This window comes from Populus alba, chromosome 10 (genome assembly GCF_005239225.2).
Source record: "Populus alba chromosome 10, ASM523922v2, whole genome shotgun sequence".
Lineage (NCBI taxonomy): Eukaryota > Viridiplantae > Streptophyta > Magnoliopsida > Malpighiales > Salicaceae > Populus > Populus alba.
Genome location: NC_133293.1, coordinates 15,216,977 through 15,244,607, shown reverse-complemented (window position 1 = coordinate 15,244,607; position 27,631 = coordinate 15,216,977). Strand labels below are relative to the sequence as shown.

At 35.8% G+C, this 27,631-nt stretch overlaps 5 protein-coding genes and 2 pseudogenes across 10 annotated transcripts; 5 read left to right on the top strand and 2 right to left on the bottom strand.

The window, feature by feature from the left end:
- The first annotated feature begins 594 nt into the window (after positions 1-594).
- On the top strand, positions 595-2,183 carry LOC118045565 (F-box protein At5g49610). Its single transcript, XM_035054230.2, has one exon. It carries the CDS (start codon positions 978-980, stop codon positions 2,055-2,057), a length of 1,080 nt encoding a protein of 359 aa, XP_034910121.1. The 5' UTR covers positions 595-977; the 3' UTR covers positions 2,058-2,183.
- Positions 2,184-5,465: 3,282 nt separating this feature from the next.
- On the top strand, positions 5,466-11,185 carry LOC118045894 (uncharacterized). The gene is made up of 10 exons (XM_035054645.2): positions 5,466-5,718; positions 6,476-7,382; positions 7,728-7,857; positions 7,950-8,401; positions 8,705-8,785; positions 8,884-8,982; positions 9,550-9,708; positions 9,859-9,945; positions 10,086-10,157; positions 10,665-11,185. Exons 2-10 carry the CDS (start codon positions 6,585-6,587, stop codon positions 10,980-10,982), a joined length of 2,196 nt encoding a protein of 731 aa, XP_034910536.1. The 5' UTR covers positions 5,466-5,718; positions 6,476-6,584; the 3' UTR covers positions 10,983-11,185.
- Positions 11,186-11,513: 328 nt separating this feature from the next.
- Positions 11,514-13,004, top strand: LOC118045674 (desiccation-related protein PCC13-62-like; annotated as a pseudogene).
- Positions 13,005-13,388: 384 nt separating this feature from the next.
- Positions 13,389-14,369, top strand: LOC118045683 (desiccation-related protein PCC13-62-like; annotated as a pseudogene).
- A 204-nt stretch (positions 14,370-14,573) lies between these two features.
- Positions 14,574-17,420, bottom strand: LOC118045909 (uncharacterized). 2 transcript variants are annotated; one of them, XM_035054662.2, is made up of 2 exons: positions 14,745-17,420; positions 14,574-14,624 (listed from the first exon to the last, which is right to left on the bottom strand). In XM_035054662.2, the coding sequence occupies exon 1, from the start codon at positions 17,276-17,278 to the stop codon at positions 15,290-15,292; it is 1,989 nt and encodes a 662-aa protein (XP_034910553.1). In that variant the 5' UTR covers positions 17,279-17,420; the 3' UTR covers positions 14,574-14,624; positions 14,745-15,289. The 2 variants fall into 2 exon arrangements, with proteins under 2 accessions (XP_034910553.1, XP_073267915.1); XM_073411814.1 differs by having other exon boundaries at positions 14,574-14,610.
- A 119-nt stretch (positions 17,421-17,539) lies between these two features.
- Positions 17,540-20,554, top strand: LOC118045918 (uncharacterized). Of its 2 annotated transcripts, XM_035054681.2 has the most exons (6): positions 17,661-17,686; positions 17,891-17,973; positions 18,086-18,221; positions 18,841-19,036; positions 19,231-19,250; positions 20,161-20,554. In XM_035054681.2, the coding sequence occupies exons 3-6, from the start codon at positions 18,115-18,117 to the stop codon at positions 20,189-20,191; spliced, it is 354 nt and encodes a 117-aa protein (XP_034910572.1). In that variant the 5' UTR covers positions 17,661-17,686; positions 17,891-17,973; positions 18,086-18,114; the 3' UTR covers positions 20,192-20,554. The 2 variants fall into 2 exon arrangements, with proteins under 2 accessions (XP_034910563.1, XP_034910572.1); XM_035054672.2 differs by lacking the exon at positions 17,891-17,973 and having other exon boundaries at positions 17,540-17,686.
- A 729-nt stretch (positions 20,555-21,283) lies between these two features.
- LOC118045932 (protein REDUCED WALL ACETYLATION 2) lies at positions 21,284-25,984 on the bottom strand. Of its 4 annotated transcripts, none has more exons than XM_035054707.2 (16): positions 25,682-25,975; positions 25,434-25,525; positions 25,188-25,334; positions 25,049-25,105; positions 24,867-24,939; positions 24,441-24,599; positions 23,758-23,907; positions 23,409-23,664; positions 23,214-23,329; positions 22,998-23,084; positions 22,839-22,927; positions 22,688-22,750; positions 22,460-22,516; positions 22,282-22,378; positions 22,040-22,198; positions 21,284-21,666 (listed from the first exon to the last, which is right to left on the bottom strand). In XM_035054707.2, the coding sequence occupies exons 1-16, from the start codon at positions 25,712-25,714 to the stop codon at positions 21,661-21,663; spliced, it is 1,641 nt and encodes a 546-aa protein (XP_034910598.1). In that variant the 5' UTR covers positions 25,715-25,975; the 3' UTR covers positions 21,284-21,660. The 4 variants fall into 4 exon arrangements, with proteins under 4 accessions (XP_034910598.1, XP_034910594.1, XP_034910591.1 ...); XM_035054703.2 differs by having other exon boundaries at positions 25,188-25,337; positions 25,682-25,974; XM_035054700.2 differs by having other exon boundaries at positions 23,409-23,907; positions 25,682-25,984.
- Between the last annotated feature and the right edge of the window lie 1,647 nt (positions 25,985-27,631).

The window sequence follows — 27,631 nt, the reverse complement described above, 5'->3', positions numbered from 1 at the left end:
ATACTTTCGGTGTATTGCTACTCCATATTCACATAAAAATAGGATCTATGGATATTATCACAGGAGGTCTGTTTTTATACAAGTAAATGAACAAATGTATATTTAAGTAAATAAATAAAAGTACCTAGTAACGTGGTGTGGATATTTTTATAAAAAGTAGTATGTTTAGATTGGGAAAAAAATATTAATTTAATATTTTTAAAATATTTTTTTTATATTTTCACTGTAAATATATTAAAATAATTTAAATATATCAAATGGTAAATGTGTGTATTTTAAAAAATATTTGAAATAATTTCTTTACTAAAACTCTTTTTATAGTATTTCTATTAAGATTGTTTTTTAAAATAGTTTTTTATTTAAAAATATATTTTAAACATTAACTTATAAAAATAAAAAAATAAAAAAAAATATATATAAATATATAAATAAATAATATATATATATATATATATATATATATATATATATATATATTAAAATTCTTGAAAAACACGGTTGTGCAGGAAAATCAAACGGAACCTGAAACCACTTGATCTTGCACGCAACTGGTTATCACGTCTATTTGGCCCTTTATTATAGTAGTGATCAAGGGTCCAGAAATCAAATCTGTTATCAAACTAAACCATAACCGTTAGATAACAGATGAAGCATTTGATGATTCCCTGATCCTCTCCCTTCCCTTAGATCAAGTCTCTCCCTTTCAAGTTCCTATTCAATCTGATCTCAAAACTCTCTAATTACTAAAAAATAGAAAGAAAAATCCCTTTTTTTTTTGCTCATTTCTTCATGTTTGAGACTGTAAAATTCCTTTCTTTATCACTCAAATGCATCTTTGACACCAAAACTGGAATCCCAATTAACCCAGATTAGAGAAGGTTGGTTTCTTTTCAATCTGGTAAGCTAATCCTCGATATCCTTTTTGTTATTTTTTCAACTGGGTGTCTGGGATTTTCTTTTCTTTTTGGAATTGCATTATGAATTCAAGAGATGGGTTTTTACCTGATGAAGTTATTATTCAAGTTCTCGCTAGATTGCCTGTTAAGTCTTTGTTTAGAGCCAAAACTGTATGCAAACTTTGGTACAAATTATCATCAGATAAGTATTTTGTTCAACTATACAATGAAGTAGCAACTAAGAACTCAATGGTACTGTTAGAGGTTTCAGATTCACCAGAGTTGAAATCAAGCTTAATTTGTGCTGATAATTTAAGGGGTGTGTCAGAACTTTCACTGGATTTCTTGAAAGATAGGGTGAAAGTCAGGGCCTCATGTAATGGCTTGTTGTGTTGCTCTAGTATCCCTGATAAGGGTGTTTATTATGTTTGTAATCCGATGACCAGAGAGTTCAGGTTGCTTCCCAGGAGTAGGGAGAGGCCCGTGACTAGGTTTTATCCTGATGGTGAAGCTACTCTCGTTGGTTTAGGTTGTAATTTATCAGCGCAGAAGTTTAATGTTGTGTTGGCTGGTTATCATCGGACTTTCGGTCACAGGCCAGATGGGACATTTATATGCATGGTATTTGATTCGGATACAAATAAATGGAGGAAGTTTGTATCTTTTCAAGATGATCGTTTTACACTCATGAATAGGAACCAGGTTGTTTTTGTCCATGGTTCGCTTCATTGGTTAACTAGTGGTTTTTCGTATATACTGTCACTTGATTTGAATTGTGATGTTTGGAGGAAGATTTCGTTGCCAGATGAGGTGATTTACAGGGCGGGGAATAGAGCGCATTTGTTGGAGTTGGATGGGTGCTTGTCTGTGATTCAGATATCAGAAGCATGGATGAAAATTTGGGCGATGAAGGACTATGAGAGTGAACAGTGGCATTTGGAGGATAGGGTGAGCTTGAGATGTATTAGGGGAATGGTACCTGGTATTTTCCCAATAAGCCAGACGAGAGAATATGTTTTCCTGGCAACGTATAAGCAGGTTTTGGTGTATCAGCGGAAGAGTAGAGTGTGGAAAGAGATGTATTCTGTGAAGAACAGTTCTCCACTGCCATTGTGGTTCTCAGCACATGCCTTCCGGACCTCAATCTTCTTGTGTAATTAAAAATATGGTCTGTATTTGATCAAGTTTATGCGCAGAAATTTATAGGTTCCAGTATTTCCACATTATAATCAGGATAAATATTCATGTTTTTTATTCATGAACTATGTGATTTATTATGGTGTTATCGCTTTGGCTTGGATCTTTTCCTTCATCAAGAATAATTAGCAAGGTAAATTTTCTACTTGTTTATATGAACTGAGATGCCTGCGATGTGGCTCTTCTGAGACAATTGATTGCAGCTTTGCACTGATTATTATACTTCTTTTGGGCTTTATTTCCCGTGTTGGGAATCATTTAACCTGTTCAGTTCCGTTATTGGATGGCTATCAAAAAACCTTAGTTTCTGCGTGTGTTTAGGATTAGACTGGCATGGGAATTCCTGCTTCTAGAACTGTCTCTCTGCGGGTGGCAAGAGAAATGCCTTTTGTGCATGTATATGTAGGAAATGGCTTCTCGTAGCTCCACCCTGAACTGCTTAGTATTAACTCTCCACACAACCTCTGTCCTTTCTTCTTCTTTCTCAAACAAAAGTTTCAATTCAGAATGCGTTTGGTTTAGTTTAATCTGAATGCATATCGGAAGTGAGCAAATTTTACTTCATTTTGGCTTTGTGTTCCTAGCAGCCTACTCTAGTGATTTTCTTTTTTTCTTTTTCTCGATATTCTTGGTTTCAATCTCGACACTGCAAATCCCGAACCCTCGGCTTGGAATCTGTAACCACTGATTGATTGATGCTTCATTGACTACCTTTCCACCTTTCTGCTAGGGAAGCATGGTTTCAGTTGGAGGAGATTTTAATATTTTATGCCTAGCAGATCTCAGCTGTGGGCATTCCGTATTTGCAGAAGGCTGATACTCCCATTTTCAGAAGACTGATAAAAATTACTAGGAGAAGGCGGGGTGCAATTACCTTGCTCCTGGCTAGCCGTGTGACTTGGGACCTTCTCTGGCGCATGCATTATACGGATCCATGGCGGTGCCTGGAGGATAGGCGGGCTTGGTGGTAGAAAGCCGAAATGGAGTTGGTAAGGTCTCTTTTGTCAAATTGGGAGAGCGTTTGTTGAAATCTTTTCCCTTTTTTTTAAGAAAAGCTTGTTGAGATCTATCATCGACGCTGAGGCAATTTTTATTATGGTCAATGCGATGAAGTTGGGAGGCATAATTGATCAACTAGCTTCAAGGAGAAAAGTCAAATTATAGGAAACCTAAACAAAAATTATTTTCTAATGACCCGTAAACTAGTTTAAAGATATTTTTATTATCAAATAAAAAAATAATGCAGTAGCTCGCAGGATGTTGGTTTCAAATAGCTAGCATTAGCAAGTTTGTTTCCATCTTGTTATTTTGAGTCTGAGTAAAAAATAAAGAGTGAAAAAAAATGTCAATGAAATTAATTTCCAGACCTGTATACGGAAAAGGAAAGGAGTGAAGGCATGTGGATAGCCACACCCCACGTGTGGTCGGTCCTGTATAAAACTCAACACAAATCTGATAGGCTCGTGGAAAAGAGCCCTTCTGTAAGATAAATTAGTGTCTGTGTATATATATATTATATTTTTATTTGTTTTAAATTATTTTTGGAATATTTTTTATTTTGTTTTAATATGTTGATATTAAAAATAAATTAAAAAAATATATTATTTTAATTTTTTTTCTAAACAAAAAATATTTTAAAAAAACAATTACTAAGAGCATTTCCAATGCAAAATGCTATTTTGAAAAGCTAAATTGATAAAATAGCATTTTAAATAGTATAAATATAGTTTTTTTTACCATATCTATTCCAATGAAAAAAAAGCCATTTGAAGAGTCATTTATATTGAAGTGAAAGAAACAAGTGTTTTATTATTTTTTAATAAGTTTGATGTTATTTTTTTTCCATATGGCTATATTTAATTGGTTTATTTTTTTTAATGGCCCTACTTTGTTGGTTTTGACTCTTTGAAGAGATATGTAGGAATAATATTTATGAGAGAGAAAAATTATTTTAGCATTTTGTTTGGCTTTTCTCCTAAAGTGTGCAAAACAAATAAAACAAAACTAAAATATTAGTTTTTTTATTTTTGACTTTCCATTTAACTTCTCCATTAGAGATGCTCTCATACAATACTAAATAAGCTTTAATAAAACCCTGCCATCTCCTCTTTTGTTTCCTTAAACAATATAATCAACGTGGTTTTTTTTTTATAAAAAAAGTTACAATCAATCAAATAAATTAAGTCTTTTGTATTTTAAATTTTTTTTGAATTTTTTTTAGTTTTTTTTGAAAATTATTTTTTTATAATTTTAAATCGTTTTAACATGTGATTAATAAAAATAAATTTTAAAAAATAAAAAATATATATTATTTTAATAAATTTTGTCTTTTCCTTCTCTCGTTAGTTTAAAATGCACACGCGCCATGTGTGCTTGGCAACAGGGCCACGCAAAAGATCCACTGCCTCTGAGCTCCTTAAAATCTCCGCCTACTATATTTGTCTGTCAACAGAAGTAGAACTGTTTTGAAGTCTCCAATCTATGGGCTCAGGTTCACAACCGCCTCCTCCTCCTCCTTTCTATCTTAAAACTACTGACCACTGATTTTCTTTTAAAAAATATTTAACAAGAGTTTAATCTACTTTGTTACTGTTTCGGCTTCTCACAACTGTTAATTGAACAAAGCTCAGGAGACAACGTCCAGACACCAATCAATGTCCACTAACCTTAGACTGGACCAGATTAATGCAAAGAGCGATTAAATGTTTGCTGTGTTGTATTGTATGGTAACCTCGTAAGAACCCGTGATAGTTTTTGTTTTTTATTCAATTATTAAAAAAAAAAGTAACTTTTTACATCAAATTTATATATAATTGTATTTTAAATATTGATTTTATAGAAACTAAAATAATATATTTTTATTGATAAAAACTTGTTTTTATCTATTTTATATGCAAAAATTTAATAAAACACATATTTTTAAAAATACTTTTTAAAAATCACAATTACAAATATTTTATATTAATCCTACTCTTTTCGACTACAGCCACAAAAACTATCTATAAAAATACCGAACCCATGCTAGCCCTAGTACAAACTCAAAACATCCACACCTCGAAAGTTAACAGTGTATTTTCAATTGTGTTTTAACTTGATCCTTGCACTAGTTTTTTTCCTAATTCATCCCTTAATTAAAACTAGCAATTCAATATTTCCGTTGACTAGCGTAAAAAAATTAATAAAGCATGTTGATGATATTTAAAAAATAAAAGACTGAACTATTTTGGTTTTGGACAGTTAAGCAGGAGATGATTGTAAAACTAAAGGATCAAATTAATAAAATATGGGAATATAGAGACCAAACAACACCATGGACCCCATCAATGGATGGAGATGACGATACTTATGAGAAAAACAGCTCCGTTATGTTTCCTTCACAAAATCCAACAATATCATTACTGCGCACACAAACAGATACGGCCTTATTTCCTCTATTTGTTTTTCAATCAGAAGAAGTCAAGCTAAGAAAATAAATAACGAACTGGTTTTCTTAGTTTTATTTTCATTAAATGCTCATATACTTCTCAGTTTTAGGGCTTTTTTCTCACTAACAAACTCTATTTTGTCTTCTGGGTCCAACTTTTTTCTCTTTGTAAGCTGTGGACTTGAGGGTTTGCTGCTAAAGGTACGCCCTTTACTAATGATCGGATCATCTTTTTCTCGTATTATTGTTAAAGTTCTCATTTTTCTTAACATCGTTGAGGATAGTAGGCTACTGGGTTTCTTGCTTTTGTTAAATTTGTGGGTTTGGTTTTCTAGTGGGTGTTCATTTTTTCCCCCTTGATTTTCAGTTGAAGTCACCAAATTTGTTTGTTCTTTGAATTCTAGGTTTCTTTTTTCCTTTAAGTTTTTTGATGATGTTTGCATCTGAAATTCGTGGAATGTTTTTTTTTTTGGCTTGATTTCAATCTCCCACATGTGGGGCATGTTACCGTGTCTGTCATTAGATCTCATTTTGTTGGTGATAGTAGCCTGTGTGCAAGTTTAATGGTATTGCTAGTTTTCTTATTAAGCTCAAAGGGTTTTTGGTTGCTTGTTGTGGTCCTGTTTCCCTGTTTCTAAGGTCGATTGGGGTTTCCTTTCATGCAACACAAATCTACAACCACATTCACCTGTTTGAGCAAAATTCCCATTGTAGTTTGGGGGAGAACTTTTAGAAAGTAGAAAATTTGGACTTGCAAAGATAAAAGATTCTTTTGCATGTGCTTTTCATTGATGTATAAATGCTGTAAGTATTGGGATTATTTGTGACGCTGTTTGGATTTTGCATCATCTAATTTTTTGGTGTTGAGATATTTGCTAGAAGCTTTTGTTGCCTTTTCTTGTATTAAGCAATGCATAAAAAGTTCGCAGACATAACTTTTCATGTTCCTTGGTGACAGGATATGGTTTTCATGCGCGAGGAATCTTGAATTTTATGCTGTATTTGATAGAACTAGAAATGTTTTGAGCCAACTTTCTCTCTAACAAGTGCTTCGTAAATAAACTACCATGGCTCGGAAAGCTAATCAGCATAGGAATGGGGTAGACCGCCATTCATCAAATCACAAGAAAAATGTTTCAGATTCAGATAATAATGGACGTGGAAAAGGAAGTGAAATGAAGGTTTACCCTGGAGAGGAACTCCCCAATGGCAACCAGCCAAGTAATCCTACAGATAGAGTGAGGAAAACAGCCCGTGCTGAGGGTGAGGACAATATTATGAAAAACTCTGGAGATTTTCAGAGAAAAGAGAATCAAGAGATACATGAAGTGCTGGATGTTGAGGAGCCCGCCTCTTCTATGACAAATTCAATGGACTGTGGCAGTCCTTCAGTGGAAACTCCTGGTGTAACACAAGACAATGGAAAATTACCTGGCAGTGAAAGTGGCCCAGAGCATGCAAAAAGTGGACTGGGTCACTTGTTGAATGGTCTGCAACTGAAAAATATGATGGAAAATATGGATATGGTGGTTGGAAACTTGAGGGCATCAGCTTTGTCCATGTTGAAGGTGGCAGGTGAGTGGCTGGAGAGGCAGGAGCCACCTTTTGTTTCTCTAAAAACCAATATATATGCTTCTCGTGATTATGTTAAAATGAAGGTTGCAAAAGCATATCCTGTTGTTTTAAAATGGCTCGTGCAATTTGGGAACATTGTGCTTCTTTTGTCAATGGTATGGCTGGACTGTACTCTCAGAGGCATGGATTCCTTTTTACGGCTGGGGACGACATCCTTTTTTTCAGTCATTTGGTGTAGTATTCTGTCAGTTATTGCAATGGTTGGAATATCCAAAATTCTTATCATCCTGGTAAGCTTGGTTTATGCTTTCATCTAGACATTTGTTAGAACCCTTCCTATGCATCTTTATACCTATTCCCTTTAAAACCAAACCAGTCAATTGCTGTTAAATTTGTAAGTTGTTAATTTCTTTCTGTTATATTTTTAAAAGCCTTAAATTCTTAGTCTATTGTCATATTCTCTTTGTAATGTTGTAATTGTATGGAATTTTGCATCACTTTGTTACTGAATGTTGCATTGTTGCACTTCCCTGCTACCTGTTATGCCCTCATGGTGTTTTCCATTGTCATTTTTTTCAGTTTTACTGTCATTTATATGCATGGTTGTGATCTGTTTCAAATGCTGATTTACTCAGGCCATAGCTGCATTTGTGGGGGTTTTCATAGGTCTCATCCTTGGACTTTTGATAGTTGCCATTTCTGGACTGGTTTTCCTGTGGTTTTATGGAAGCTTCTGGACAACAGTATTTGTTATTATCATCAGTGGTAATTCCTTTTTCCCTTTGTTGACATTTAGCACCTCATTGTCTGGATATATTTGTCAAAGCATATTGAGTTTTATTTCCATTATCATCCAGGCTTGGCATTCATGTTCAGCCAGGAACGTCTCACACTTTTGATCATCACTATATATTCCACATACTGTGTGTGGTCATATACTGGATGGCTTGGTTTACTTTTGGCTTTGAGTCTATCATTTATCTCAAGTGATATTCTGGTATACATCCTAAAGAATAACATCAACCGACAGAGAAGATCTGGTAGAACCTCTGAACATTCTGCAGGAATGGAAGGTCGTCCAGGCTTCTTCAACGAGGACTCCTTTCATGCTTCATCCTTTGAGACTGGCCCAGGTTTTTCAGCAGATCGTAGCCCAGGAGTACCTTCAACCAGTGGGGCTGATTCCGAGTTGACTTCCGAAGAGGAAGTTGTTCGGTTATTGAACTGTACTGATCACTACTCTGCATTGGGTTTGTCCCGATACGAAAACATGGATGTTTCTGTTTTGAAGAGAGAGTATAGGAAGAAGGTAATGCCATTATTTGTCAGCTCACACACTTCATAATAAATATTATGCCATTCTGTTGCAAGTTTTAAAACCTTAATTATATGTATAGTCAGTGAATAAACATCCATGTTTTGTCACTCTGTAATGACTGGATAGATACGTTTCTTCAGCTGGTCATCCTTTAATTACCACCAAATTAGATTTTCCTTTATGGAGTTTAAATACAGACCCTATAAACATGCATGATAACTTGTAATCAAATGAAAAGAGAAAACTGAAAATTGCTTGTATATATCACTTCAGACCTTTTGAATTGGTTATCAGGCCATGCTGGTTCATCCTGACAAGAACATGGGCAATGAGAAGGCTGCAGAAGCTTTTAAGAAACTTCAAAATGCATACGAGGTAAATTTGTTTGCTTGGCCTGGTTTTTTGCATGAAATAAAAGCACTTAGCATTTGATTCATAATCTGACTATATTGTTCTTATAATGTCTTTTTTAGGTGTTACTTGATTCCTTGAAGCGAAAAGCATATGATGATGAATTGAGAAGGGAAGACTTGCTGAACTATTTCCGTAGTTTCCAAAGCACTTCACAAAAGGTTTGCATATGTAATTTCTGTTCTTTTTATTTTGTGCTACTCTTGATAGCTGACCTTGAATTATTCTCCTATGCATCCACTTTGTATTGGTACTGGCTCAGTGGTTTATTTCTCTGCCTACTTCATTTTTTTTGTTGCTTGTTTGCTTCAAAGCATTGCTGTGTGTTTGAAAAGTAAAAAATCACATCTTTTTTATTTGGACTTGTGTAACTTTCGGCCATTGGTCATTCCACAAATTTAACTGGAAGGGAATAAATCTAGTCCATGGTTTTGGAGTTCTCATTGATTGTGAAACCTATGTTGAAAAGAGTGACATATGACACCTTTGGTGAAACCATCATTCATCTGGCATCTCCTTGTTCCCTATTTGCTCCCATAAGCACATTGAACTGTCTGAAATGTTTTAGAGCATTATATTCTCATATGGTTGGTCCTATGTATTGCAAGGAAGCAATATCTAGATAATCTCTATGCAAACCTTCACTTGGTCTTGGGCAATAATTTCCTTCTCTGAATTATGCCAATCCGTTCAAATAACCTAGGCTGATAATGTGATTGATTGACCAGAATGGAGAGCATGGTCTTTTTGCCTCTGGGTTTGCACGTTCAGAGGTTGATGTTGACGACCCTTTTGGAGAATCAAGGCGAATAGCTTGCAAAAGGTGTGGCAACTTTCATCTTTGGATACATACCAAGAAATCAAAATTGCAAGCAAGATGGTGCCAGGTTTTTTATATTCCCTCCAAACTTTTCTTTTCTTTATTCTCATTTGTTTACAAAAGTTAGTATTCAGCTGATTGCCATAGTTCCAGACTTGCTCCTTCCAAATGGGATGGTGGTGCTTTTTTAAAAATTTTTGGGTGTTTTGCTTTGAAGGACTGCCAAGATTTTCATCAAGCAAAAGATGGAGATGGATGGGTTGAGCAATCTTCACAACCCTTCCTTTTTGGATTACTGCAGAAGGTATTTGCAATTGGTCAGAATTTTGTTTGTGGAAAAGGACAATAGAAAATTCTCCTGTATGTGATATGTATAGAAATGAATATTTTGTTCGGTATATTGGATTATGATCTGGCTTACTCACATAAAATTATTTTCTACAGGTTGATGTTCCCACTGCATATGTTTGTGCAGATAGCAAGATATATGATGCCACTGACTGGTATATTTGTCAGGTAAATCAATTTCCTATTGGTATATGAAAGTTTTGCTGTTTTGACAATTTCTCCTGATATCTTTAACATACTCCTAGTGAGGTTATCTGACAAGGAAATATAAAACAATTTAGGAAAAATTAGTGATCAGGGATGACTGAAGGGTTGCTGGTGTCTGTTGATTTTATTTAGATGCTATTCAACGAATGCAATGGAGCAAGTAACGTCAAGTTAATTGGAATGGCATAATAGAATAGGAGAGAATAATTTAGCAGGCATTTGCAACTGCTTGCCCTCCTTCACTAGTTTCTTGGTTGTTTGACTGAGTTATACTATCAACTTGCAGTGATGTGCGTGTTGATATTGTTTCTTCAAATGCCATTTCCACGATTATGAGATTATTTGAATTCAATTTAAAGTTATTTTATGGCAAAATATACAAGTGGCATTACTTTTAATGCAAAATACTTGTATATCCTCTCACATAGGGACTGGGATTGAATGTGCATGATGTTGAATTTGGTGCAGGGAATGAGATGCCCAGCCAACAGTCACAAGCCAAGTTTTCATGTAAACACCAGTGTGACCTCCAAACACAATACTGGCAAAGGATCAAGTTCAGGACAAAGAAGTGGTCGGATGCCAGGACCCAATATGGAGGAAACCATGACAGAAGAAGAATTTTTTGAGTGGTTACAGAATGCAGTGCAAGCAGGCGTGTTCAACAACCACAGCGCTGGTACCTCTACTGAGAGCCCATCAGCCAAGGCTGGAAATGGTAAGAGCAGTGGAGGTGGCAGTAGTAGTGGCAACAAAAGGAAGAAAAAAGGGAAGAAGCAGTGGTGAAAGTTAGATATTCTTACATCCTTGATACCTCAAGTCTTGTAAGCATTTTGTGACCCTATAAAGAGGGCTAATAGGCTTCATCTTCAAGAGAGGTCTGTGATCTTTATTAATTTGAATGAAGGCTTGGGGAAAAGGTTTCAAGTCCATTGAGTTGGATGCTGCATGAGTAAAAATGGTTTTAAGCCTGCATCAAATTTCGTATATTGCTGCGATGTTTGTTTACCTTGGGTTTTCTCTCTGTTGGAAATCAGATGAGGATCACATCAAACAAATAGATTGACGGCAAGAATGGTAGTGACACTCAACACAGCTTTTACAACCACTTTACAAGGCTTCAGCTATATGCCCAAGTATTTGTTCGAGTAAACAGGCAGGCTCCGCCGGACGTTGTTGGCGAGTTAATTGAGGGGATAGATAAAGAAAATGTATTTTTAAAATAAAGGAAAAGGTTTAAATTAGAACAATCCATATCAATATTATTAACTAACAATTGAAAAACGTTTGTGTTGATTCGTACTTCCGTGCTAATCTATGCCAATTATCTCTGATTTTATTTTCTTCTCTGGTAAGAATGCGTCGGATTAAAGTACTTAACTTTAACGCGCGCCCGCGCACTTTTTTCTAGCAGAAATTTCATTAGTCAAGAGCCTAAAGAGTACGACCATCAGTATCGTGAGCATTGTGGCTATGTAGCAAATGAAAACGGACTCAAAAAGTCAACAGAGCAAAGAAAATCGGACTCAACAGTCAACCCATAACACCATCTACTTCTTCCACCATAGCTATTCTTCTTGCTTCACCGATCCTCCTTTTAGTTCCAGCTTCTTATAAGACTCTCCAGTCCCGCAATCAGACACTGATCTTCTTGAATTTCCTTTAAATTTAGAGTACCTTGAGGCTGAGTTCTTTCTGTATGGATCTTAAGGTCAAGGATTGGGCACATTTGCTCCAAATTTAAGCACGAGAGGACCAACACCCTTACGTGCTAGGGTGGCTCATCTTGACCCTTTTACTAGAGATGTCATCATTCAGTTTGCATGGCAAGAATTGGGACACTTGAGGTCTGATATTAATTTTTTCACATCTTTTGGTTTAGTAGTCGATCCAAATTATGACTGTATACTAATGATGCAGAGCAATCAAGAACGCTTTGCAGGGATTCCCAAGGCCATTGCTGGACTTGAGTCCATAATCATTTGCAATAACCATGGATGCTGCTCTTGGGAGAGCATTGTCTCCACCCTTTGACCCTTATGCGTCTTCACTTCACTATCGCATTGCATCCCATGTCATTCCTTATATTGGACTCGCAGGATATGTAGGGGCAAATCCAAATCTCCAGGCTAAAACTTCCAAAAGGGTATGATGCCCTAACACAAAACTTTAATCCCATACATTTCCGCCTTATAATCTTAAGAATTTAAGTCGGAGCCTGTGTTTGTGTATTCAGCTTGTTGCTGGTCTTTCAGCTGTGGATGGTGGCCAAGATGCTGTAATCCGAGCTTTGCTATTCGAGCATGCTATGAACAAGTCGGATCTATATGGTATGACGGTAGCAGAGTTCACAAGTCGCATTTAAGTCCTAAGAAACAAGCTAGGACAGGCAGGTATAAAAGATGAAGGCCTTGTAGTTCCTAAAAGGTTGGGTGCTGAGGCAAAGTTCTTTCTGGAGATGAGTTCTCTCTTGGATATGCAAGGACACCGGAGGAGATACCGAGAGCTGTGTTTGGTAGTGGTAATGAAAGTATTCCTGGAGGTTTCTACCAAAAGGGAGAGCTGATGGTCGCATTGCTAAATCTCATCTGGAATCAGCTGCCTAACGCCTTGCTAGTAATTACAGAAACAGCTGGGCTGGACTTCATGATGCTGCCACGTCAATAAAATTAGCTCGACACATGGTAATGTTGTCAAAACTATACGTATAATACATAGTATTTGCACAGTACTTCCAAAAAAAATATCGAATAACCCACGAAGATGACAAGATACATCTCACGGACTTGTTCTCTAGAAAGTTGTGTATTTTTTATATATATACAACTAGAGGGTGTTTCTCAACGGTACAAATTATTTTTTAAAGTATTTTTAATTTATAAAATATATTAAAATATTTTTTTAATTTTTAAAAATTATTTTAATAATATCCTATTAAAAACAATCTAAAATTATATAAAAAAATATTAATTCTTAAATAAAAAAATTCAAAAAATTATGAAATATAAGTTGCACCGTAACTTTAAACAACCATGTCAATTAAACTCTTTATATTAATAATTTAAGCAGCGTAATATATTTTCTAAACATTTTATATTGACTTCGGGACTCATTTGGTTGACATTGGTTTTTTTAAAAAATAAGGGTTTAGAAAAAACTAAAAGTCTAGACGTGTAGGTTTCTTTCAAACCCATGCGCCTGCACTACTTTATAACAAGCCATAATTTTTTTTTCTGCCAGTTTTTTTTCATTTTATTTTTTAATGTTGAGTGTTTTTATACATTGTTATTCATATTTTTATTATGTAATAAAATAAAATAAAAATTAATTTAACTTAGTGAAATTTCATGTCACTAGTTTAGAGAGGGTTGATTATAATGAGCCTCACTTGTTTTTTTTTTTTCTTGATTTCGTAACCCAGTAGATTTCCAAGGCCAATGCTGGATTTGAGCACATAATCATTTGAAAAAACCATGGATGCCGCTTTTGGGAGACCATTGTCTCCAACTTTTGATCCTTGTGCTCCTCACTTCACTATCTCATCGTATCCAATGTCATCCCTTATGTTGAACTGACGGGATATGTTGGAGCAAACCCAAAACTCCAGGCTGTAGCTTACAAGAAGGTAATGATATTGCCCAAAGTCCATAACAGATTCACTCTCTCAAACATTCCATAATATTTTTTTTGGTCCGTAATTGTTGAAGCGTTCATGTTTGTGTGTTCAGCTTGTTGCAGGCCTTTTGGCTGTGGAGTCTGGCCAAGAAGCAGTTATACGAGGGCGGTTATACGAGCATGCCTTGACCAGGATGCACCCATACGGGATAGCTGTGACAAATCGCATTTCAGATCCAAGGGACAAGCTTGGGCATGAAGGTATAAAAGATGAATACCTTGTAGTTCCGAAAAAGTTGGGTGCAGAGGATCAAATTGGAGGCAATGTTCTTGCTGGAGATGAGTACTCAGTGGAGTATACAAGGACACCTGAGGAGATACTGAGAGTTGTGTCTTGTTGTGGTAATGAAAGTATTACAGGAGACTTCTACCCAAAGGGAGCTGATGGTCGAATTGCTAAATCCCATCTACAACATTGCTAAAGCTTGCTAACAGAAATAATAGCGAGTAATTTTGTATTTTCAGCTCTACTTCAATGTCCAACTTTCAATTTCTTGTTATCACCATAATAAAATTAACTTTGATTGAAAATATATTTGTATTTTTTATTTCCTTTCTGTGTATGTGGGTGTCTTTGCAATACCACAGTAAAATATTTAAAAACATGAATGGAATAAAAAGGAAAGGATGAAACGAATTCATTTCTGTTTTGTGCAAAATCAAACAACATTATGGCCTCTTCAGGAACAAAAAGAAGATGTGTGAGCAATTATGATAATGTTGTCAATTTCTTCACCACCTAATGAACAATTCCTGAAAGTGATCAGATACAGAGTGCAAAACACAAAACAAAATTATTGGCAATGAACTATTAGTTCAAAGATATGGTTCCATAATGATCAACTAATCAATTCAGAAATCCACTCCACTAACCAGCATGCAAGAGATCTCAAGTTCTATTATACCAGCAGCCTCAATTATTGGCCTTGATGCTGCCACCGCATCCACAAGGTGGTGTGGACTAATTTCTGCTTCGGCATAAATGATTTCTTAGGTGGTGTTGTAACATATTGTAGCAAGCGTCAGGTTAGTAACCATGCTATTGCAGAACAAGTACCAAAGAGTTCTTGATGGGTTATTTGACAAGTACCTGATGACAGAAAAAAGCAAGCAGATGTCCTTTTTGCCTTCTCCAAAAGTGTGAGTGCTAAAGGTTGACCAACAGTTGCTACTAAATTCAAGTAATATACAGTGCAAGATACAAGCCCAGATTCCATGGAAATGCCCATCCTCTACGTTAATTTAGGAGTATCCCAGTTAAGTTACTTCAACCACAAGGTTGAAGGACAAGCAAGTGCTCAGATGCTCTGCCACGGCCATGGGCGTCTGAGCCCAGCATCTTACATTCTCTTGTTCAGCTTGTTGTACTCATACCACATATATCACCTAGGAATTCACAAAATTTATCAGCATCATCATCATGTAACTTTCCCATTAGCCAGAATATTATCCACAATGTGAATCGGTCCCAAATGACCCAGTTTGCTGAACAAGCCACGGACTAAAGCATTCCATGTGGCACGATTGGGGCATATGCCTTCATTTATCATCTTATCAAGATGGACGACTGCTTCATCTACCCCAATCCAATTACAGACCCCCCACAAAAGACTAGTGTATGTAAATACATCTGGATACCCTTCTCCCTTGTTACTTAATCTATCTACAAGCTGGATGGCAGTCTTTACCTCGCCTTGCTTACAGTATGCATAAATTACTGTGTTATATGTGATGGAATCAGGCTCGGTACCCCCCACAAGCAGTTTCCCAGCAATCTGCAAGGCACCCTTAAACATTCCAGCATGACAAAATCCAGACAAAATGGTATTGTAAGTCACTAAATTTGACTTGATCTCCATTTCTTCCATCTCTCCAACTATCTGAAGAGCTTCTCTCGTTCTTTTTGAATTGAAAAGACCATCCAAAAGTTCGTTATATGTTGTGACATTAGGTGCACACCCATATTGACGCATTTGATTGGGCACTTTCATTGCCCACTCTGTTTTTCCACTGCAACATAAACCTTTGATAAAAGTATTGAATGTAATTGTATTTGGGGGACAATTTCCATTCGTCATATTCTCTATAAGATGATGAGCGTGGTTCAACATAGAATTCCTGCAGAGCACATCCACCATACAAGTATACACCACAACATTAGGAAGGCAACCATTAGTTATCATCTTGTTCCATATCTCAGATGCACCAACCAAGTCACCAGCTTTTGCAAAGCCATCAATGAGAGTACTATATGTGGTCTCATTTGGGAAGACCCCGTTTCTCTCCATTTTTTGAGAAACAGATACAGCTTCTACCATTTTTCCATAGCTGCAGAGACCATGTATCAGAGTGTTATATGCAACGGTGTTGGGTTCTGATCCTTCTTGGATCATTCGATTCCATAAATCCAGTGCTTCACACAATCTCCCCCCTATGAAATATCCTTTCATCAAGGAAGTAAAAGTGTGAAAATTAGGACTACAACCTCTCAAAAACATCTTTGCCAGAACAGCAAGAGCCAATTCAACATTCCCCGTCTCTGAAAGTGTATTAATAACCGTAGAGTAAGTAATGACGTCAGGATCAATTCCCTCAACAGCCATTTCATTAAATAACTCAAACACCTCTTCCATCTTATGTTCTCTACAAAACCCATTAATCAAAGCATTATAAACAGGCACAAATGATTTAATCCTCATCGATAGCTCCCTAGCCTCCTCCACTTTACCAAGCCTGCACATAGAAGATACCACAGTCGTATAGCTAACCGCATCAGGAATACACCCTTTATACGACATTTCTGCAAGTAATTTCCTGGCTGCATCCACCCTATTATTCTTACACAAAGCCTTCAAAAGCATATTATAAGTATAAACATTCAGTTCAATCCCATCTCTCTTCATATTATTATATATCCCATTAATCATTTGAAACTTATTTTCACTAAGCAACGCATCTAAAACATGATTATAAATCTTCACACTCGGTTTGCAACCAAATTCACCAATCCTATAAAAAGTTTTCAGCGCTTGTTCAGCTAACCCAGCTCGACGATACGCATTAATGACAATAACAAACAAATCTTCATTACAACTAATTCCCTCTAACTTCATTAGCTGCAACAGGTATTGAATACCATCTATATCGCGCTCGTAACCAAGTCTTTTGATCATGGTTGTGTATGTTAATGGGGTGTGTTTGAAGGAATTTGAATTGGCTATTGACTTGAAGAAATGTAAAGCCAATAGAATATTGGGTTCGTTCTTTAACTTGTTTAAAACATCAGATTCTTTGAGAGGGTTTTGATATTTTTGTTCGTTTTGAAGTGGGTTTATGGTGTTTAGTACAAAAGGGACTAAAAGTTTTTGCTTTTTTAACAATAAAGAACATCCTTCTTTCAGATACATAGTAGAAACTTAACTTAAAAGGAAGTTAACAAATCAAGAAGAAAGGACAGATTATTGATTCAAAACAATAAAAGCTTAAAAACCCATTGAATATTTGGAGGAAAAAAGCATACCTCAATGCTACAAGGGAGGATTGTTCAGACTTGAGCCGAAGGAGCAAGCGAGGAGCATTTGCTGTTTATGTGATTCTTCCTGTTGTTAAAGCGGTGTCGTTTAGAGTAACGAAAAAAATTTAAAAGGGACTGGACGTTAAACCTTATTAGTATTGGGAAATATTTGAAAGTATAGACGATTTGAAGGACGAGATTGAATATTAACAAAGTAATATAAACTGGGCTTTGTAGAATTTAATGAAATAACAGATCGAAGACAAGTAGAAAGTTTACTGAAGTAACAGTGCATAGAAAGGTTCGAATTCTCTTTTCTCTGTCTCTCACCCCGTCCCTCTCGCCCTCTTCTCATGATTTGAATTTTGTTTTAGATAGATTTTAATTCACAGATCTGTCGATTATGATAAACTCCTTATTTATGCTTGCTTAGATTTAAATTTGTCAGCGAATTCTTCGGTTTCGATTTCTAACAAATTTTAATGTTGTTACTTTGGTTTTATAGGCAACCCAGTTCGTTTTTATTTTTCTTTTTTATCTCCAAATTTTGGCTTTTTTAAATTAAACCTCAGAAGGATCTCTTGATTAGTTAAGGACCCTTTTCTTTGTTGATGAAGAGTTGAGAATTTGTAATTAATTTTAATACAAAACTCATGCTAAGTTCCTCTCTTTTGGGTTACTGTTACTCTTCTGTTTGTAGATTTATCAGATTATCTAAAGGTAGAAGCGATGGCTGGACATAATGAGTCTGAGAAGAAATCAAGTGATGCCGTGAATGATTTGCAAACATTCAGAGCTGAAAATTTGCAAAGTAACATGAAAGTTATATATTACAGGTTTGTTTCATTAACCTAAAAGAGTATGGAGCCATTATAGTGAATTTTATGCTAAAGCTTTGTGTTTGAATATGCGAATGCTGGTGCCTCTGAAAGTTTTAACTCAAGTTAGGTTTGTAATTATTCGTAGGAATTTTGGCTGTGTGATTTTCAGTTGATGGATTGTGTGTGACTTGTAGCAAAACCAGCATGTTCTAATTCAAAAGAACTAAGTAGAAAGTTGAGTTGATGACTTGATTTCCTAAAGAAAAATGCTTAATGGATTATTTTCAGTTGATGGATTGTGTGTGACTTGTACTAATAAGTAGAAAGTTGAGTTGATGACTTGATTTCCTAAAGAAAAATGCTTAATGTTACCAAATTCACCGAGTACAGGACATAATGGCACAACAATATATGACAGAGAATGTATTTCAGAATTGATATGGGCAAGGTTGAACTTGTTGTTTGGTTTCCAAACACCCGGGTAAGATTTAGAAGATTGAGAAGTAGTTGAAAGTTGAAACCTTTATGTGAAGAATTATTGAGCAGTATGCAATTTTTTTACAAGGTATAAACTGTAGTTTGGGGTCTATTGTGTGTTTATAACAGCACCTGAGCTTTATTTTTTTCCATGCAGCCGAACATTTCTGTCTATCATTGGTGGGGTAATTGCTGGAATCTTGGGACTCACTGGCTTGACTGGATTTGTCTTTTATTTTCTTATGATGACAATCACTTCAGTTGCACTCATAGCTAAGGCAAAGTTTTCCATTCATACATACTTTGACTCCTGGAACAGGGTTTTACTTGATGGCTTTTTGGGTGGGCTTATGGTATGTTTCTCTGATATTTATCGATACATAATTTTTCTTGTCCTTTCTGATTTCTCTGTACACAAGATTCCACTCTTTCATAGCGTTCCTTTTCTGTACACTTTGAGAAGTAAAATTATTCTGCTTTCCTTTGTTTACCGTCATTCATATATGAGATGAGTGGTAGACTGACAGTGTTTTTATGTTTTATGCAGTCGTTCGTGCTGTTCTGGACGTATCCTTTGGCATTAATTAAGATATTTCAGAGTTCACATACTTTAAAAACTATAATTGCAATAATCAATTGTGTTAGTCATTTTATATTCGATCAAGGATTACATGATTTTCCTCAACATAAGCATTATCAGGGGCCTTGCATTTCCCCTGGACTAATTGATTAAGGACCTGTTTTGCCTTGTTGTTTTGTGATGTGATGCGCTGTGCTTTGGCTTCCAAGCTGTGTCGTTTTTAATTGTTGGGCTATGGTGAAAAACAAAGCATATTTAAAGTGTTTGGATGGTCATATTGTTCTGGTAATAAACTTGTGCTCTTTGAATTATAATAACTTGAAGATATGAACTTATTACAAAACCTTTAGTAGCTAAATTAGCTAATAAAACTTAAGATTTTGATGTTAAACAATTTTGTTTATTTAAATTTAATTTTTGTACTTTATGATTTAAATATAGCTTGAACAGTGCATAACAAGTTAAAGTGTTGAAAATATTGTGATAAACATTAAGGTAAATATGCACCATGAGTAATTTTGTGAAGTTATTCTTATCTTCTCTCTAAAATAAATAAATAGCATTCTATCTTAAAAAAGCATCCCCCCCCCACCTTTGAAGTGGATTGAAGTTAACCAGTGGAAGATGAAATTCCTTACTGAACGTGTAGTTGGTGCATGTGGTTATGATTTAAGCCTGTTAAAGCATCCTGCATTTTCCATGCGACTTTGAGCATTTGTTTTTTTCTTTCTTTTTATTAAAAAGCTGGTCAAATTTTACTTCTGTGTGTTGATTTCAGTGGCAGAACTTGGATGCTTCTAGGCACTGATTCTGGAAAGCATCTGGCTTCAAAGAATCGGATATAAATAGATTTGCTTTATCTACTCTTTATTATGATGCATTCTTTGACAGAAATAGATTTGCTTATGACATTGTGCATATATTCTGATGAGGAGACAAGGTAGCTGCTGTCTTGAATGGAAAGGAAGCTCCATTGCTGCTGCTTGCAACTCTAATTTACAACACCTTTCGAGAATGGCTGCGATGCGTTGTCTCCATAGCAAACACTAACAAGGATTATTTGTTCAGAGTTGTCTTTGTTTCTATTGTGTATTGGTTCAAGAAACCCTTAGTTTAGACCATACTTGGGAAACCTTTGCTCATTCAATTTTGCATAACAGCTGCTTTATCGATGCTGAGAAAGTTCGTTGAGAATTGCTCGTTAGTTTTTGTGGATGGGAAATGGCTTTTTATTGTAGTTCAAATTCTACAAATTGTAGCGTTGAAAATAACTATGAAGTCATTTGTGGAAGTGGCTGTGATATTAGCTTTTAAGTATTACCAAACACCTTGAAATTCTGTTTGTAAATGAAAAGCCATGGAAGCTTAAAAAAAGGCCGAAGGCTGGTGATTCAAACGGGCACTTAGTGTCCTCAGATCAAGGTAGACTTTAGTCTTATGGGATCCACCTGTGAAAACTGCAGAGTGAGATCTTGCAAAATAGGAAAGAATTTTACGGTAAGTCCAATCATCTCAAATGGCAATTTTTTACTCGGCAGATGCTCCATGCCAAGTAGAGCGTTTGTAAAGAGATGAACAAAACAGGGAAGGCGTAGAGCTTAGCAAGTCAATTGACATTATATTGTTTCAAGCAACCTTAATGTTTGTGCTTTGCATCAAGACCCATTAACCTTAGGCTATGTCTGTCAGGAAAGATTAGGAAGGATGAATGATTTAGGGGAAATATAAAAGAGTTCATTCATCCAAACTGAAGGCATTGAAAATTATATATATATATATATAGGAAAAGTAAGAGTTAATTTACTTGAAATTGAAAGAATTGGAAATTATATATAAGAAGAGATTTGAGAGATCCTTAACCAAAGGATACACCCGATCCTTGCTCAATTCCTCCTCTCGTAGACATGCTTCCATCAATCCTTCCTGACTGTTGAACTTTCTAGTATATAGCTCAAATGTCATAATCCCACATTAATGCGGTGACATGTCCGTTATCCAACTATATTGGTAAGCGTTAAGCTAATAAAAGTTGAGTGCAATATGCTTTTAACACTAATAGATACAAGGTCAAACTCATGCATAGGGGAATTGCTTCGATCAGTGAGTTTACATTGCCGTTGTAATTACTATACTACTGCTGTAAAAAAAATGGATGAAAACATGACAAAGAACACCTCTGTTGGAGGTCATCACTTTCATGATCTTTTCCTATACAATCGATGCAACACGACCTAAGACCACGGGTATTGATCCTTGTGTCGCATCTTCCATTGACAAATTGAAATGAATCCATTTCACTGTTCATGTTCTTTTATAGAGGCAGAAAAAAACTAGCAGTGGAACAATATTCTTCTCATATGTTCATGGAAACAAGATACACAATCTTGCAGCTTCCTCTCAAACCTGTAAATTTAGAGTATCAGCAAATTGTGCATTCAGATGACAAACAGCACATAAATTATCATTGTTCTATAGTTACGAAAAATATTCAAGTAGTACTCCACCGGAGGCACAAACACAGCAGTCAATGGATGTACATTGCCATCATTTTATTTTCCAAGTTAAGAGTGTAAAACCAGCAAGTTATTTCACCGTAAGGTTGAAAGTAAGCACATGCTCCACTATAATTGATGCCATTTATACCCAGCATTTCACATTATCTTTCCCATTATCTTATGCTAAAAGTGTTTTTCAGGGCTGGAAAGCACAACAATCACATTTACTTGTGTCTAAGCAACTCAATACTCATTTAGAAATTTAAAAGAGCTATTCTTACCAGCATCTGCGGGACTTTTAAGAATACAAAAGACATCGAATATAAAACACTTGAAACTGCCGCTGCTGTAATTATGTTGTTTGTCAGGCGCTTATTGTCTTTGCTGGGCACAAATGCCGTTTTCAATGTATTTGTCAGATCAAAGAGTCTGTAAGAAACCTACAAATAAACAACATAATGGTGCTTGAGTGCTTGAATTGTATCAAATAACTGAGATTTCATACCAGTAGATTGATGCTTACTCCAATATATATGGACGTGGTAAGCATAAAGTTCAACATTGGGTAGTCTGGAATTAGAGAAAGTAACAATTTTGGTTGGCCATCTGGAATGCCTGATCTGCAAGTTTATCAAAAAACCAAAATTAGGAAACCAGTGTGACATGCACAAAAACATAATAATGCATGTAACACAGCATACCTTAACCAGATATGGATTTGAGAAATGTACGTCTCCAGGGTGATTTTTCCTAGCCATCTAGTAAACACAGTAATAAATTCACCAAAAAATCTCACAACAATTGATCCAAACTCACAGAAAAAGGAATTCATCAGATTTTCTCCTATTGGTGCCTCCGGCAAATGGTTTAACTTCAATTTAGGGAGGAGAAAATAAGCTAGTACAGGAATTAACTTATAGGTCACTTACGCAAAAAGGGTCAAACTGTAGCAGCGGAATTGCTGGGTGACATTTCTCAAACAAATGTACACACTGATCAACCAGGAAACAAAAAAAAAAATTAACAAGCAAAAATTTCTGAATAGTCAATTTGCAAACACATTTAAGGGGCAATGCATACGTTATGGGAATCCATGAGGTATAAGGATGGTATTTGTTGTAAGAAATCTTGTCCAGCTTGTATATGTACTCATACCATGTATATCCCACCTAGGAATTTCACAAAATCTGTTAGAGGCATCATCATCAACAGTAACAACAATCAAAAAGGTTATAATACCGCCAGAGATATTGTTGCAACAGCTGTTTTGATTGGTATTCTGCGCTTCGCTTCTGTCTCCTCTAGTTTCTCCATCCATCCTTCCACCTAGAATAACAGAAACAAATAATGTGGGAACAGACTCAAAGAACTTGTATTTCTATTTCCATCTCAACATTCAAGAACCACAAGCTCATACAAAATTTCCATGAATGATATGGTTTCTTCAGAACTCACTGTTGGATGATAGTAGGCATATATCATTCCAATTATCCAGATATAGCGATCAAGTCCAGAACGAAAATGCCACTCGTGCAAGCGAGGCAAATCTGGTTTTGCTGGATCCGTATAACCTGCAGTACTTTGAGGGATTAGGAGCATGAAAACCCCAAAGCTTTAACAAGAGAAATGAACATTTGGCAAGATACCAACCAAAAAGGAAAGTAAATGGGCTCCAAATCACTTCAAATACTCCAGGAATTTCCCACATGAGAATAACTACAAAGAAGCAGGCAATAATTTTTGCAGCCATGACTGATCCAATCTCATTGTACTTGTTGAAAATACCAAGGGCCGCATAAACCATAAGAGTGAAAAGAGTGTGCATGGGGCAAATATAGTATAGCATGTAACTATTGTTCAGTACAACGCAGCAGAATAGCACCAGGAAATTAAGCCGCCACATCATCTGCTCAAAAAGTAGAAAACTTAGAACTGGAAGCAACTGGATATGCAAAGAACTAGGGGAAACTATTTTTAAACTTTTAGGGGAAAAAGATACCTGTGCAAACCTTGCAAGACTGAAATCTTTGCGAACATAATAATATGAGAAATTGCCAAATCCAGTCATCCACACATATGCAGCAATAAACATGCGGATTGCATTGTATATTTCTGTCGCAGCAAAGTAATGGTACATTAAAAATAATACCTGTAACGCAGCAGAAACATGTGTAAGGCTATACATTATAGTATGCAAGCCAGAAAGGGAACATATCAAAAACCCAGCATCTCAGAACTTCAACATACAGTGGCTGAGGGTGGACAAATTATTTGGGGGCAGCCAAGTTATAGAGTGAGTGAGGACTTAAATAGAATACATGTAATTTTGAGGGGGCCAACATCAGATTTTATTAAAAATTAACTAAAGTTTTAAGGACCATTGCAAAATTATAAAAAAAAAAATTGGGGGGGGGGGTACTTACCCTACGTGCAGCCCCTGTCAACATATATTAGTGTTAGAAAACAAATGGCATGCCAAATAAGGAAAGATGATCTGTAAATGGTTGACGTATGCTTCAACAAATGATTTCACCAATGGTCAGCAATTTATGTCGGACATAGGCAGTCAAAGCCACATAACCAATACTTATAGAGTATTGGTTGTCAAATCTTCTATGCATTAAGGAAATTCAGTGAACAATTTGAAAAATTATGTTCATTTTGTCTGGAAGAGTAACAAACCTGCATCCAGCCTTTCCACTCCTCGGTTTGATGCCTGTTCAAATATAATATAGGTTTCCCAGAGAACGGTGACTTATCATGATGTATCGTGAAAGAAGTTACTGCCGAAACTATGATGAGAAGGAAGTAGAGAAACAAGAAAAGATCTCGATTGTAACTCTGTAGAGACAGATAACAGTGAAGTTAAAACATAGTCACTAACAGTAAAATAAAAATAACAAGCCTTTACTAGTTTCAATCGTGATGAGCATAAAACCCATCTACATGCTGAACCAGTTATTCAATGTTTTTTTGGTTGCAACTGCAGTTTTTTGCAAATGAATGCAAAGTGCAGCTGTTGTCTATCACATGCTTCACTGGAAACTTGGAAAACCCAAAAGTAAAGATTACATGACACAAAGTAACAAGACAAAGTAGAAGTGGCACCTTCTTAGATGAGCCAAGCATATCAGTACGGTCGCATATGTAAAAATAGGCCATAAAGAAACCAAATTCCAATCTGCAAAGAAGAAAGGAGTCACATTTAAATTTGCTAGATGTATGTTCTTTCTTGATCTAAATCCAATGAAACAATTCTTGATCTAAATCCAATGAAACAATTAACTTACATAGCTCTAAGCGTCAACCGATTATCAATCAAGAATTGCTCTTCCATCGTAAGAAACCTACATATAGAAACAGCAAATGCAATTTAAGCAGGAAAAATAATAAAACTTGACAGTAATCGAGAACTTTCAAGAAGTGTACCTGAAAATAGGAAATGAGGAAATTGAAGTCCGAGCTTTGGGAGAAGCAGGCTGAAGACCTCCTCCTCCTCCCTCGAGTAAAACAGCTCTATCATCATCTTCCTTAACCGCTTCGTTCCCCAATTCAACCAATCCAATATCAGAATGCCTACTAGCAAAACAATCCCCAAGTAATAAATTAAATCGTAACGGTTTTTTTTTTATCCATCTTAAAATGTCATCTAGTGAATAATAACGGTTAACTTACGTTTTGGTCAAGGTGTTGCTTTTTTTGTACTCCAAATATTCGGCGTAAATCCAAGCAGCAAATACAGGTACGATTCCAAGCAAAAAGGAAAACTACACCCATTCAACAAACAACCAACCTCATCATTCCTTGTAAATTATACGATCAAAATCCAGCACAGAAACTGCTAAATCAAATAACAATTCACTGCTAACTGAAGCATCGCGCCAAGATCCAAAGCGAAATGAGCTCGAAAAAAAACCACGCACCTGGCCGCGAGTAACAGGAAATAGGATCTGCATTTTTTTGTCTAGTAAGTTGGCAGCAAAATCAATGGTGCATGTCAATGTAGATGACAGATCTGATATAAAGAGCTAAACGGAACCCTAGACTCACTCCAGAATCTAGCTCCGTCGCTTCTCTGTGTGTGTGTGTTATATGACTGTTGTAGATGTGCGTTAGAGTGTAAATAAAAGGACTCTCTCCTATTATACCAGGAGACGGAGCAGGGCGATAACTATAAAGTATAAACGAGAGCGGTTAGTGGAGAGATGTTTGTTTTTACGAAAGTACCACCGTCCATGTCGGATACTATCCTGCTCGGTTATTTTAAATTTTTAAATAACTTGGGGCTTTTCGATGGCCGTACGATGCATGATGATGATCCCACCATCATTTTTATTGTGTGATTAGTCGTAATTAATAATAATAAATTGTTGATTAGATATGCAGGCTTACAGATAATGACGCATCGACTTCGATGTTTGTCGGTTTTTTTAAATAGTTTTTCGTCGCATTTTTGGGTCCCACATTTCCTTCTTTCTTTCTTTCTTTTCACTTGTTATCATCATCTCTTATTGAGTTAATTTTGTGAAGTTTTAAATTTTAAAAAAAAAATAAGTTTTTAAAAATTATTTTGATAAATTAATGTTAAAAATAAATTTTAAAAGAATATATTATTTTAATATGTTTTTATATAAAAAAAATATTTTGAAAAAATAAAAAACTAATATTTTTTTAAACGCTTTTTGGTGCAATCTTAATGTTGAAAATTTTAACAGTTTGCTTGTTAAAAAAAAAATTAAAACTGACCGTGATCGGTCTGCAATGTAATTTCTAGAAAAAATAATAATAATGATTAACAGCCTACATGCTGTCCGCGTCCAAAGTATTAGTGGGCATCGGATGTTAAAAAAGCTCTGGATTGCGTATGCATTACTGCTACTCTATACTCCAGTTTTTTTAGCAAGATTACATGGAGTAATGCACCATTTCCGGCAACACTTCCATTGTTGTTGTGGCATTCAAAAGCAAATGCTGAGAGCCTGGGATTCTCTTTCAAACATTCCCTTATCAGATCTCAACAGAGGCCTGTTTTTTGGATTTAAGAATCTGCTCAATCAACAGCGTCTCTTGTCATCACCAATCGTTGCATCCCCATAAACATCGCTCAACAAACAATCATGATCTGTGTATGATATTCCAAAAACAGATTCGAAATCATCGATTGAAACCATTCAATTTAGATAACAGAAAAAAGACACTAAATCCTAGATTAGACAAAAGGAGTCAAACACTGGAGATGGCCCACTCCGCGCCTTGAGTGTCAACGCCGGCGAGGGTGGCTTTTTTGGAGGGTTTCCCGTGGCGGTATATATGTTTTGTAGGTATGTAACGGTGTGTTTTATTGAGTGGGATTGTACTTTTCATGGTTTGATGGCCAGAAAGGTTAGCAAGTGGTGGTTTTGGGCAGCTCTGGTGGTGGTGGAAGCAAAGGGATTTGAATCTGGTGACTGGAATGAGAGCGGGTTTTGACAAGAGAGACAAGGATGGCTTCCGTGTTTTCGACTTTTTGGTAGGTGAGAAAAAACATTGAAAAAGGTTAGTTTTGTCATTTAAGTTCACGAAACTTGAAGAGGCTGTGCCCGTGTAGCATTTTCCTTGGCTATAAAAAAAAATAATGGGCATGGGACTCGTTGGTTAGGGTGGGCTAGCATATGGCGAAGCTCAGGTTGCGTACAGTATGAAAGGTATTTTATTATTTTTTATTGTTCAATTTTTAAATGAAAGATTCTGTCACCCCAGCAGCCAAGACAAATATTATACGATTCAGAGGTAAAATAGTTATTTTATTGTTGGAGTCCACGGTAAAATATCTCTATTTAAACCCCTTTCACTTTTAGTATACTTGTTATTTATATTACAGCTGAATTAGCAAA

Coding starts and splice junctions, on each gene's coding strand:
- LOC118045918 (XM_035054672.2), top strand. CDS start 18,115: ATGGCTGGACATAATGAGTCTGAGAAGAAATCAAGTGATGCCGTGAAT. Junction 18,222..18,840: donor ATGAAAGTTATATATTACAG/GTTTGTTTCATT, acceptor TTTTCCATGCAG/CCGAACATTTCTGTCTATCA. Junction 19,037..19,230: donor GCTTTTTGGGTGGGCTTATG/GTATGTTTCTCT, acceptor TGTTTTATGCAG/TCGTTCGTGCTGTTCTGGAC.
- LOC118045565 (XM_035054230.2), top strand. CDS start 978: ATGAATTCAAGAGATGGGTTTTTACCTGATGAAGTTATTATTCAAGTT.
- LOC118045909 (XM_035054662.2), bottom strand. CDS start 17,278: ATGTATCTGAAAGAAGGATGTTCTTTATTGTTAAAAAAGCAAAAACTT.
- LOC118045932 (XM_035054693.2), bottom strand. CDS start 25,714: ATGCAGATCCTATTTCCTGTTACTCGCGGCCAG. Junction 24,940..25,048: donor CGGTTGACGCTTAGAGCTAT/GTAAGTTAATTG, acceptor TCTTCTTTGCAG/ATTGGAATTTGGTTTCTTTA. Junction 22,928..22,997: donor TTGCAACAATATCTCTGGCG/GTATTATAACCT, acceptor TGAAATTCCTAG/GTGGGATATACATGGTATGA.
- LOC118045894 (XM_035054645.2), top strand. CDS start 6,585: ATGGCTCGGAAAGCTAATCAGCATAGGAATGGGGTAGACCGCCATTCA. Junction 7,858..7,949: donor ATTTGTTATTATCATCAGTG/GTAATTCCTTTT, acceptor ATTATCATCCAG/GCTTGGCATTCATGTTCAGC. Junction 9,946..10,085: donor TTTTTGGATTACTGCAGAAG/GTATTTGCAATT, acceptor TATTTTCTACAG/GTTGATGTTCCCACTGCATA.